Below are 14,111 nucleotides of genomic sequence, written 5' to 3'. Positions count from 1 at the left end.
GAATATGGTGATAGGATGGAGACAAGGAGGGGGAGGGAGAGCAAGGGAGAAGGGATGGAGAAAAATGAAGGAGGGCAATGGAAAAAAAGGAAATGTTCCATGGCCTACATCCTGCATTCAAGACACCCCATCCTACACTCAAGACACTCCTCACTTCCTTCACTGTTTCTCCACAGACTGCTTGTTACTCACTGTTGATGTCATGTCCTTATACACCAACACCCTTCTTGTCCTTCTCAACTTAAGAGCCACCGTCCTAGATGCTGATCTCCACCTCTCAGATGGCTCCATAATACATTATTCATATCAAGTGCACCAACCACCAACACTATTTTCATTCTGACAGCTGTCACCAGTTCATATTAAAAGTCCCTCCCATACAGTCTCACCACCCATGGACAACATATCTGCAGTGGAAAGTTGTCAAAATATACCAATAGCCTTACCAGAGCTTTTATTGAGAGACAATAGCCTGTCCAACTCATCCATAATCACATGTCCCGTGTCATCTCCTCCTCTGACACAAGTAACCCTGTTAATCAGGCATCAACCAGCACTCCTCTAATCACTGAGTATCACCATCACCTTGAAAAGCTCAACCACAACCTACACCAGTGTTTTGATTACCTCCTGTCATGCTCACATGAGGGATATCCAACCCAAAATCCTACCCCCCATCACTCAAAGTAGTGTTCCACCACCCACCCAACCTACAGAATATTCTTGTCCATTCCTATTCCAATCCTGCTCACAATCCTGCACCCCATGGGTCAGTTGCGTGTGGTTGACTCAGGTGCAATACCCATCCCACACATCCACCTACAACCTCCTACTGCAGTAGAGAGACAGGCATCTGCCACCCAATAAAAAGTATGGCCATGTTCGAAAGCAGCCGTATTATATATTAGCTATACTGCAATTACTGTACAGCATTGCATGTAGACATAAAAGTATCCAATTACCCAACTGTTCACTAGTGTGAATGGCAGTTCCAAAATGGTGGAAAACTGCAGATTTTACCATACAGTTGCCAAACTTGCAGTGCACAACTCTAATGACTTAAACAAGCATATCTTGAGCTCTCGCATTCTCCCTGGTCTAAACCTCTGTTAACTTGGTTTCCCATTGCCTTATCTTACCTTTTTATTTCTCTCTTCCATTCTTCTATCCACACCGTTCCTTCCCCATCCCCATCATGTCCTGCCTTCCTTCACCACTCTTCCCCCCTTCCCTATGTGAGCTCTCTCTCTCTCTCTCTCTCTCTCTCTCTCTCTCTCTCTCTTTCCCATTTTTCTCCCTCTCCTCCCTTTTTTCCACCCCTCTCCCTTACTCTCTCCTCTCTTTGTGTCTCTCTTCATCATCATCATCTCCTTTCCTCCCCTCCCCTCCCTCTCTTTCTAACCCTTCTATACGCTGCCCTCTGAACTCTGTTCACCTTGTGCACTGCTTAGTCAACTGGCAAAAGACCTGCCTCGCATTATTCTGTTACCCTCTCCTTGCCATTTGTGTCCTTCCCTACACCCTCCCTACCTCCATCTACCCAGGTAACTGATTTCAATAACTGACATTCAATAATCAGTCCGTCTCTACCATAAGCATGTACATTTGACTGTCTGTGTGGTTATGTGTGTGAATGTACATACCCTTACAAGCAAAATGGCAAGGGTTCGAAAGCTAGTGTTAACCATTTTCTATACCATGTTTCTATGTATGACACATCAGTTCTCTACAGGTAAGTGGTTGACTTTCTCTATTTTATTTATTTTTCCATCCAGAAATTTTCATTACTGTTACAGTGTGTAAACAATGATACCTTGAGATGCACCACAGGAATACTTTAAAGCATTGACACAAAAGGCAGATTTAACTCAAGTATCACAAATTTAGGCAGGAAAATTGTACATTATCTTACAATAAACCTCAAGTGAGCAATATGAAGGACAAGCTTGGCTAACTGTCTAGTTAATAAATCAATTTGTGCAAGTAGCTTCTAATAAGGGAAATATTCTCCTTCAACAGAAAACATACGAGAAAATCCAAGTGTCAACTATTTTGGGTGTGTGGATAAACAGAAGAATTAAAAGTAATGCATTTACATTCATAAGTACTCACTCCTCTCTTGGGGCATTGAATTTCCGCTGCCATTCAAATTTATACTCTGGCTCATCGTCTTCTCTTTCACGTTCTTTTTTAGTTCCTGGAGGTGGTTCATACATAAAATTGACACTAAGTTTGTCCTTGCTCTCCTTGCTCAGCAACGCCCTGGTAACAAAAAAAAATTATTAACAACAAAAGAATACACAAATATTAACTTACGTATCAGTGTCAAATCACGAAGTCCGCGATGAAACTAAATCTTCAAACTATTTGGTAACAAGATTAACATAATACATCAAGACAACAATTTCAGCGAAGTGAACTAATTCACCAACCATCTAAATTCACACACTAAAATGTAAAACGTAATGCAATGAACTGCATGCACGCAAACTGGCAATACACTGTGGAGTCATATTATTATGACCACATGCTAACATACATATTAGTCATTTGTAGTACGTAGAACAACTAGACAAGCTAGAACCACATTGTTGTTTGACATGTCGATGTCCATACATTGTACACAATTAATCACAGTCAACCTCTCTACTTGAAAAAAAAAAATGGTAATTTAGATTGATGTCATTAGTAGTCCCTTGCAATAGACTTTCACTTATAGAATCAGCTGTGCACCATAAATTTCACATTAAGAGGAGTTCAATATATTATTCAACAGTTCAGTAAAAAAGCTGGAGTAATGTATCACCAAACACTGAAGAATTACCCTAACACTCACGTCAATAACAATCAGAAGCAGACATTTATAGTTCAGATAGAAGAACAATATAACTTTAAAAAAATTGATAAGCTTCATGGGTTAGAAGATAATAGAAATGAACATTACAGAGAGTCAACCACAATTGATATGTCATGTTCAACAGCACTGTCATTGAAAAATTGAGAGAGAAAAGGGTGTCAAATTTTGGTTACATTATGAAGTTTGCCAGCCATCAAACAAGTCCATTGTTATTGAACTACATAACCTACCCCTTTTGTCCTCTCACCACAACACCTGACATAACCCTTCATTGACCAACAAATTAGCTTCTGACAACTCATCAGTACCTCAGGTATACAATAAATGGTCACCTTTACTCTCCATTATTTGTATTCTACCTGGGCTTTCCAGTACCATCTTTAATTTAAATATGTACTTTACTTTACACTTAAATTATATGTTTCTAGAGTAAAGGTCAATATTCCTGCACTTACAAAAAAGATGACTTCAAGCAAAAAAGTTCTAATACACATCTGTTCTATTCTCAATTGTTTCAGAGTCAAGACATATTTCATAGACTTTCAATTAATTTATATTTTACCTGGTGATGTACCACTCCCATATTGTCCAACTACTCCTTACTTCTTTGCTCTGAACAATCTTGGTCTGAATATCCTTGCAGTTATGAAACAGTGTGTTGAATTTGTATTTCGTTTGTTGGGACTTGTACATGTAAGAGATTCAAAGTGCATCCCAGAGAAACATCAGGTAATTGTTTCTTTGGGAATCAATACTGTAACCAAAGCAGAACCAATGTCATAGCATTCTCATGTGATGCTAGTTAATTCTAAGAACAAATACCAGTTAATAAGTTAACCACTTTGAGTTTTTCTGTTGTTGAACATTTCACATTCAAGAAGTAGACAGCAATATAGGTTGGAAAATCTCAATAATGAATGATGTCAACACTTACAAGAAAGTACGGAAAAACAAGTAATGAATTCAATCAGTCAACACAATGAAATTGGATAGAAAGTGATGGCAGGAGAACACACATATAAAAAAAGGTATTGATTTTGCAGGTTTTTGGGGCCAGTGGCACTTGGTGGTGGTCATGCCAATGTAAAAGGCCAAACAGTGTTTACAAGCAGTTGGTACACAATATGCCTTGTTTCAAAGGCAGCTCTCTCCTTGATCATATATGTTTTGTCAGATCCAGGGCTGGTACAGGTGGTGGTATAGGGCAAGTATTACAGTGCAGCCAGTCACAGGGGAATGTGCCATAGGGTAGGGAAATGGGGGTAGAAGGAGCATTGGCTCTAACAAGGATACTGTGGAGATTGGGTGAGCAACAAAAAGCTATTCTAGGTGTGATGGGCAAAATGTCAGACAGAATAGACATCATTTCAGGGCATGAATTTAGGAAGTCATAGCCTTGTCAGAGCAAATGATTAATACATTCATTCATGAATGTAATGAGTTGCCTCTAAGATATTACACAATGAATATCAAAACAAACAATGACCGAAACCAATATGTGGAGATTAGGCCGCAATGAAAACAAGTTATGGAGTTCTTACAAAGGACAACCAATGCAAGATTATCTTAAAAAAAAAAAATACCCCACCATCACCCAGGAGGAAGAAATAAATGTAGCAGATCAAACAGAAGATGGAGCCATCATGCAGAACTGAAGCCAAAGAAGAAAATATATTTCAAAGCTCATTTCTGTAGCAATGAGCAGTGCGTCACCATAATTTATACAGGATGGTCAGAAAGTTTCTCCCTTTTTTAACAGAGTCCCTGAGTTTTGATGCTCTGTGGAGATAAGACTCCTTTATACCAACTGACATTGCTGGCTGTGTAAACTTTAATGCAAGTCTGAATTACTTGATGAGTCATAGTGAACACATTCACACACTTATTTTTCTGTTTCTGGCAACTGTTGCAGTAGTGCCCTTCTTCTATGTTGATCTTTTTCATAAATTTAACATACCTGAGCTTGGTAAGTTAATGAAAGTTTGTCATTCAATTTTTTTGTTTTCCAACTGTTTCCACCTAATGGAAGAACAGAAAAATAATTTATGTTATATCTAAATTGTAATTAGGGAGATAAAAATGACAGATTGGAGAAAGTTTAATTTTCTTTGATTTAATGGATTTGTACATTCCTTGTTTAAACTAATTTTTAATTTTATCTGTATATTTCTCTGTAGTTACCTGCATTTCTCATCCTTTAAGGGTGTAATTTAAAAAATGGGACCAAAACATGAACATGTTCGTTCCCAGATTCAAGGTCTACATACCAGAGGAATGTCTTAGCACAAAAATTGCTCAAACATCAAAAATCATTAGACTTTGAGTTAAAAAAGGAGATGGCAATGTCAGTGACAGTGAAGGAGCTGGAGGACCAAAAAAACACACACCAAACATTAAAAACAAAATCTGGTACTGGCGGAATTAAAGCTGTGAGGACAGGTTGTGAGTAGTGCTTGGGTAGCTCATTCGGAAGAACAATTGCCCGTGGAGGCAAAGGTCCGGAGTTCAAGTCTCAGTCCGGCACACAGTTTTAATCTACCAGGAAGTTTCAGCAAAGGATAAAACTGTCATTGGTACTTGGGCAGTTACCAAATGTCTGATGACTAGCAGCAGAGACAGAAGACCATCAATAGGACAACTATAACAGACTTTACGCATAGATAATCCTGGGGAAAACATGCTTATTCCTAGCCAACGAAACACACGCTATCAGAAAAAAAAAACTTGTCGACTGTCATGCATTTTGTAAAAGAGTAATGTCTGGTGGTTTGTGCAATGTGAACCCTGAAGGAAAGAGCAAAAGGATGAACATTTCATTTACAGACGAGTCTTCAGGAGAGCTTTATCCAAAGCACAACAAACAAAATGGTCAAATCTGCACAAATGAAACACAGAAAATTGGCCCAGCCCACAGAACAAAGCAAGGATTGCAGATAATGGGTACTGAGGGGCATCTGTGGCTATGGAAAAACTAAACTGCATGTGGTTGATGCAAAATCCAAAAAGGAGCATCAATGGTCATTATTATTGGCAAAGAAATTTTCCTGTCTCTTCTTAAGCAGTTTAGAATGGCCTTTTCCAAATCTAGAAATGCTGTTCTTATGTAAGAGAGAGAAACAGTTCACATGGGTCAGACAACAGGATGTAGTCTGCAACAAACCTTGTTAACGTAGCAGAGACCAATTTATTATACATGTTCAGGAAGAATGGAACTCAAGTCACCTGTGAAAAGACAGCAGTGCTTGCAGAGAGTTTTGGCAGATGACTTTAAGAATGTCTCCATAATCAGGAACACCATATAAAATACTGACAAGTGGACAAATGACTGCCCAAGTCATTCATTTAAATGCAGAGACATGTTTTAATAGAAAAACTTCTGTGTAATAAAAATATTCTAAAAAATGTGAGGGAAAAACTTTCCATCCACCTTGTATATCCATAGGTGTTGATGCACTTCTAAAAAGCAATGGAGCTCTTACAATACTAAGTATAGGAAGTTAAGAGTGCACAGAAATACTGTGGCTCAAGTTTAAAAAAAAAACAGTAGTTGACTATATGCTGGATAGTTATATATCTAGGAGATCAATTCATGATGGGAGGAACTCTTCATGGTATACAGTCACTGTAAAAAGACTTCTCAAGCAACAGCTGACTTTTGCATAGTAGATGTAAGGCAAATCAGGGGGCCCTAGGCAGAGAGATGTTGAACTAAACACGTTCAGATGTCAAGAGGGCTATGACTACCACAGCAGAACCTTATCAAGAGATCTGTCATAAAACCAAAAGAAATTCTGCTCATACGTAAAGGCTGCCAGTGATGCCAAAGTTTGTGTCCAGACATTCATGGATGACACCAACACAGGAACTTAAATTGAGAGCAGCAAAGTAAAAGCAGAAACAGTGCATTCTGTTTTCAAATGTTCTTTTACAAATGAAGATACAGATGTACTGCCCCAGTTCACTTCTTGGAACACTGCAAAGATGATTAATGTAGATTTTAGTGTCAGTGGCATTGAAAAACAGCTTAATTTAACAAGGCTCCAGGGCCCAAATGGGTCCCTATAATATTCTACACAGAGTTTGCTGTAGAATTAGCTCCAGTTTTAACCAAACACAGGTCACAGCCATCTACCAGGACAGTAGCAGAAGTTATCCACAAAGCTTCCGTCCAATGGCACTGACATCCACCTGTTTAGAATCCAACAACATATTCTGAACTCTAACACAGTAAGATATCTTGAACAGAATGATATCCTCCATGCTAACCAGCGTGGATTCCAAAAATAACGATCATGCAAAACCAAACTTGGCATTTTTCTCAAATGATATTCTGAAAGCTATGAATCTCAGCAGTCAGATGCAGTATTTCTTGACTTCCAAAAACAGTTTTACTTGGTATCACTCCAAAACTGATTAACAAAAGTATGATCATCTGGGTTATCGAAATTTATGACTGCAACATGAATTAGAATATACAGCTTTTCACCACAGAGGGGAGGCACTGAGAGGCAGATGGGCCCATTAAATGTGCAATAAGCTTAGTTTACTTTAAATTGTAAAAAGTGCCTGTACAGTGCTGAACATCTTTATGTAGTAAGCATTAATTTATCTTTATTCAATTTGTTGTTATTGTATCCCAGATCTTCCACTGTTTGAAGATTAATGATTCTGTTGAGGATTACTTGGTAGGGAGGATGTAGCATGTTGCCTTGGATGGAGAGTCAATGAAGGAAGTAACTTTAGGCGTGGCACCTGGACGCGTATTGGGGTCCTTTGTTGTTCATGTTGTACAATAACGACCTAGCAGACAATAATGACCTAGCAGACAATATTAATAACAACATCAATTGACATAGTTATCTATAATGAAGTAATGTATGAAGGGAGTAGTTGAAATATTCAATCATATCTTGATAAGCTTGCAAACTGGTGCAAATATTGGCAACTTGCTTTAAATGTACAGAAAAGTAAAATTCTGCACTTCACAAAATGCTAAAATGTAATAGTTTATAACAAAATCAATGTGTCATAATTGGAACCAGTCACCTCATACAAATACTTGGTAGCAACAAAATGAGAACGTAGGCTCACTAGTAGGTAAAGTAGGTGTTAGATTTCATTTTATTGGTAGGATACTGGAAAACTGTAGAGAATCTATAATGGAGACAGCTTAAAAAATATTCCTCTCACCCATCCTAGAATATTACTCAATTGTGTGGGACCCATTCCAAAAATGAGTAACAGGAGATACTAGACTTATACAAAGAGGCCAAGTGAGGTGGCACAGTAGTAACACACTGGATTCTTATTCAGGAGAATGGCAGATCAAATCCTCATCCGCCCAAGCATGTTAAATTTTTCTTTGAGTTTTTCAAATCACTTTAGGTGAATGCTAGGATGGTTCTTTTAGACACTACAGCTGGTTTCCTTCCCCATCCTTTGTGCCGAGTTTGCTAATGAAGTTATGTCCGAAAAAAGCTGCATAAATATTCAGTCAAATCTTGATAAGATTTCAAAGTGGTACAAAGAATAGCATCTTACTTTATATATATAGAAATGTAAAATTATGCACTTTACAAAATGAAAAATGCAGTGGTCTATGACTACAGCATCAATGATTCACAATTAGAATCTGTCAACTCCTTCAAATACCTGGATGTAACAATTCATAGGGATATGAAATGGAATAATCACATAAGTCAGTCACAGGTAAGGCAGGTGCCGACTTCCGATCATCGCTAGGTTACTGGGAAAATGCTGCAGTCTACAAAGGAGACTGTTTACAAATCATTTGTGCATCTCATGTTCGAATATTGCTCAGGTGTGTGGGGCCCATATCAAATAGGACTACAGCAGGATGCTGAATGTATATGAAGAAGGGTGGTATGAATGATCCCAGTTTTGTTTTAATCATGGGAGACGGTCACAGAAATGTTGAAAAATCTGAATATCCAGCCTCAGGAATATAGATGCAAAATATCCTGAGAAAGCCTACTTCAATTTCAAGGAGCAGCAATTTAGTGAAGATTCTGGACATATTCTTCAGCCTCATAGTTATCAAACCTACAGGGACTAAGAAGATAAAATCTCACTAAATACAGTATGCACAGAAGGATTTAAGCTGTAATTCTTCCCGTGCTTCATAGTTGATTGGAATGAGAAGAAACCCCAACACGTGGTACCATGCTAAGTAACTCTGCTATGCACTTCACCATGGCTTGCAGAGCATGTATATAGACGTCACTGTTATTTTGTACAAATGAATTACAGGACAATTATATATCTGTTTTGGAAAATGTGTTAACTGAACAACTAGATGATTTCTACTGCCCATGAGAATAGAAATGTACTTTCAGCACTCCACATTCCATAATGCAAAACAGCATTTCCATTTCATTTAGCCTAATAGGCAGTGAAAGACAGAACACTTCCTCTATGGTACAGATGTTGGCAATACTTTAGTTGTGTGTGGACTAAAGAGGAGAGGGGAGGGGAGAGGGTCAGTGTAGAGTAATTGTAAGTAATAAATGAAAGGTGAAAAAAGAGGTGATTATTCTGAGTGCCGATATTGAAACGATTTGATATTATTCGTAGATTATTTCTTGTTACGGTGGGTCATGAAGAGTAGTAGCAAATACAGGTCTGATACTTTTATTTGTTACTTTTTTGAAACAAAGGTAGTTACAGGCTGATATGTAGCATTGTCCACGGCCTGGATTATGGTTTAGCTTCGAAAGTGGTGGTGAGTTGGTTCTGCATTAGTGAAGCCAACAAATGTGATGTCAGAAAAAACAGCTCACCTGTATTTACTGAACAATATAAGTAGTGATTCAGATGTATCTATCACATCACTTCACACCATAATTTCAGTGGTAAATCGTGCCACAAATTTATTTTTACTGCTATGGTGAATAACTTGAAAACTTTTGGGGTTAATGGTGATTTTATTGAATACATGTGCATTCTGTGGTTACATTCACGCAAAGATTTGAAATAACTACTTCAACTAACTGTGAAACACACTGTTCCCTCGTTTGGATGTTTATACCCAACTGCTGACACATCCTCTTTAATATCTCCCTGTCTCATGCCCAGTGCAACCAACACTGCTCTGCAAAAGACTACGTAATGGCCCTGGCCCCATTCTAGTCGTATCTTTACTGATCACCACACTCTCTAGTCCGGCCCCGGTAGCTGAGTGGTCAGCGTGACGGAATGTCAATCCTGAGGTCCCGGGTTCGATTCCCGGCTGGGTCAGAGATTTTCTCCGCTCACGGACTGGGTGTCGTGTTGTCCTACTCATCATCATTTAATCCCCATCGACGCGCAGGTCGCCTAAGTGGCGTCAACTCGAAAGACCTGCACCAGGTGAATGGTCTACCCGACGGGAGGGCCTAGCCACACGACATTTCACTTCATTTCACCACACTCTCTTAGAACAACACACACACATCGTCAGATTTTTGGTTATAGGGACGAATGAAAGCAGAACAGTACACAGAATGGAGAGATCTGTGAGATCAACTGCTAGCTCGCCTCATGCAGGCTGCTGTCCCCACACAGGAATATGGGTATGCAATGGCTAAGTGAGTCCAGCCTGATATAGTGGTAACACAAGACAGCAAAAGGAAAGCTGGCGTTTTAAATATCACATCAAAAAATTACATATCGAGGATAATCACACAGACATACCATCATTTCACTGCCACATAAACTCCTGTTTAGTGAACATCCTAGGCATCCTTGGCATTGAAAAGCAGTTGAAAGAGTTGAAAACAAATAAGCCATCACATCCAGATGGAACACCAATTTGGTTTAACAGAGAGAACTCTTCAGTATTGGCCTTGTTAGCTGGTATTTATTGCAAATCTCTCGTCCAGTCCCAAAAGACTAGGAAGAAAAACTCCAGTATATACAAAGAGTAATTAGGAAAACTACAGATCAATATCCTTAACGTCAATTTGATGCAGAATTACTGAGCATATTCTAAGTATGAATCCAATAAATTTGGTTGAGAGAGAAAGGCTTCTATCCACAAATCAACACGAACTTAGACAGCATCGCTCATGTACACAACTCAGCTTGCTCTTTTCTTGCACGATATTCTGTGGACCATGAATGAAGGGCAACAGGCAGATTCCATATTCCTTGATTTCTGGAAAACATTTGACATAGTTGTCATACTGCAGACTCTTAACTAAGGTCCAAGCATATGGATAGATTCTCAGATTTGAGAGTGGCTAAAAAATTTTTAGCAATAATGTGTCCTGGACAGTGAGTGTTATAACTGCGACCGGAACGGTCGCGGGGTTGACAGAACGGAAAGCGCGGCAGGACCCACTGAGCAGCCTGAGAACAATGACACAAATGGGAGAGGACGGACACGACCAATGAAGGACCCAACTAACAACAACAAGATCGAAACAACAGAATCACAAGAAAACCATGTCCACTCGTACACAAAACAAAAAAGTAAAGAAGCTGTCTAAGGCAAGGCGATAAGTCCAGAGACGCATGCAAGATTAGATTGACTGGCTGAGCAAGAGGCAGGCGCTTAAATACATGATTGGGGGTGCCGCTATTGGCCGCTAGGACCACATGTTCCACTGTGGTGCCTTCACACTAAATGTGGGCCAGGAGGCGTGCCCCGCCACGGCTTACAGCGCGATGATGCAGAGACCTCTAGGGGTCTTCGACCTCCATGCCGTCTGGCACAGATTCAAATTCTGCAGCGCGTGGTACCAGAGTGAGTGTCCATGGAGACAAGGGGTGGGGTGGGAGATGGGTCCCTGTTTGAGTCCCAGTGTGGTCAATAACACTCCACTTCACATGTCACCTAGATATCTCTAGACTTGTGGACACTCATAGCATACTGTGGTCAGAAATGGTCCAATGAAGAGCTCACTTGGTAGCCTCTGCTGTCTGAGAGGACATCATTAGTTACACCCCAATATTTAACAATTATCACATTCAGCTCACATCAAATTATTGAAGCCTTAATTAGTGCATTTTGTCTCCCATGCGGAGAACTATCAAGCCACAAGTAGCAGTACTTTGCAGTACTCTCACACCATGATTTACTTTTAGCATAGTGGGCATTTCTGTGAGTATGAAGTGGGTGGTGGAAATATCAGTCTGCCATAGAAGAAGATATAAGGCAATCTACACATGCAGTGTTTTGAGAAAATTAAAATTTGAGAAGGCATACCTCAGACTCAAGCATTTGTACACGTACATAGATGTCCTAGTTGTGTAACCACATGATATGGACACCCTGGATGAATATTTCGGACACATCAGTGCCAATTGTGAGAAAATAAATTCACTATGGAAGTAGAGAATGATGGCTGTCTCCCAATTCTTGACATTTTGGTATGGAAGAATCAAGATGTCTCATTAGCTGACTCAACACAGGAAATGACGCACAAACACCTGTATTTTCATGCATCTAGCTCCTACCAGCCAGCCCAATATGACACTGTTTTTAGAATTCTTGTCCATACAGCTTGGGCCATAAATGACCTGGAAAGTCTGTCTAGCAAACTACAACATCTGAAGAGATCTTCTGAAGAAATGGTTACAGCAGTACACAAATTAAGAAGATAATGCAGACAACATGTAGGTCTGCAATAACACAGGAACAGAAAAAGCTTGTGGAATTTCTGCCACACTGACCGTCAACAAACTAGGTTACACTGATACTGCAGAAACAATATTAAAACATTCTTCCAACCATCATGGAAAATTGGCAATCTAGCTGATTCAAACAAGAGTCCAGTGAGACATCACACACTTGGTGCCTACAATATACTCTGTGAACTTAGGCTGTAGTATGCATGGCAGACATAACACTGTTTACTGCTTCTGCAGCATGTCTTTGACTGTGCCAGGTACATTTGCCCCAGGCAGAAAGATAAACTGACATTTGCTGAAAACAGCTTAGATGAAAGCTATATGTTTGAATTTTGAGCATGCCAGTGGATTTCAGAACTACATTGTAAGCAAGCCTGAAACATCAAAGTCAGGACTAATAATGGCCTCATTAACAGAGAAAGCAGGTACCAAGAGAGCTCTGGTTGGGACAAGTTACGGGCCACAATATACAACAAATCCTTCCAGCTAAGAGACACCTAGACACATTAGATGAAGCTGACCTATTATGCTGGGACTCACATGCGGACTCTCCCTCGATCCTCATCCGCCTTGTGACACTGGTATTAGGTATTATCTATATAAGGTGCTGCTTTGGCACTTTGCCACAATATAATGGGAGTGACAGCCAACAAAAACTTGTGCTTTTCAACAAACCCATCCAGCTGGAAACCCAAGAATTTTATATTAGTTGTCAATCAATTATTCTGAGACAAATATAATGTATAAAAACAAATCAAAAGCATTTCATGATGGTGATAAATATTTAAGAGCACTTATTTCAGGAATCAAACAAAAAGGTACTGTACAATTGTGTGTGTGTGTGTGTGTGTGTGTGTGTGTGTGTGTGTGTGTGTTTCCTTTATTATATTGACAAAGTATGTATAGCTTTGTGTGAGGCATATCACATATTAATCACTAAGAACAGTGTGTGATCCAAGTGTCATGACTAAAACAACATACAACAGTTTTCAAAAGAAAATATGTAAATTATGAGCTGTATGTACAATTTCCAGTTTGTTTGCTATTGGCGAATTTCGACTTCATAATCATTACCAACCAACCAACAAAACATAGCAAACACAGTTAAAATAAAACATGTAATTTGTATAGACAAATCTATATAAAAACACACCAAATGGCAGAGTTGTCAACATAAGATTTCATACTCAGTGGCCAAGTGAGATCCTGGCTCTGTCTCGAAAGTGTTAATATTGGATGCAGTCTACTAACTTACATAGGTATACTTCTATGCAACATCCACCAGCCTACATATGAACCACTTATAAAAACTAACATGATATGTATCAGATGAGAACAATGTTTACACTACATGTTGGATGGCCATGTACAATATTAAGTATGTATTTAACATCCAACCACTGAAAATCCACATGCTTCCATACATCAACTTATTCTCTTAGTATGTCCACATGCAGACCAAACTCCAAAACAGCTGTTCTAATGTATAGCAAAGATATTACCAAAGACACTAGGGGTTTATATTTCAATGCGTCAGAAATTGGGATAATTACATGCTTCACTTCTGAAATACGAGGGCAGTTCAATAAGTAATGCAACACATTTTTTTTCTCGGCCAATT

General features: G+C 39.1%; 1 protein-coding gene across 1 annotated transcript in view; it reads right to left on the bottom strand.

The window, feature by feature from the left end:
* The window catches only part of LOC126174881 (corepressor interacting with RBPJ 1), a 91,945-nt gene that overhangs the window by 52,011 nt on the left and 25,823 nt on the right, over window positions 1–14,111 (bottom strand). Inside the window, exon 3 of the mRNA XM_049921299.1 lies at window positions 2,113–2,262. Coding sequence (XP_049777256.1) covers window positions 2,113–2,262 — 150 coding nt within the window. The remainder of the gene's footprint in view (window positions 1–2,112; window positions 2,263–14,111) is intronic.

Source organism: Schistocerca cancellata, chromosome 3 (assembly GCF_023864275.1).
Source record: "Schistocerca cancellata isolate TAMUIC-IGC-003103 chromosome 3, iqSchCanc2.1, whole genome shotgun sequence".
Taxonomy (NCBI): Eukaryota; Metazoa; Arthropoda; class Insecta; order Orthoptera; family Acrididae; genus Schistocerca; species Schistocerca cancellata.
This window is presented reverse-complemented; position numbering and strand designations above follow the sequence as displayed.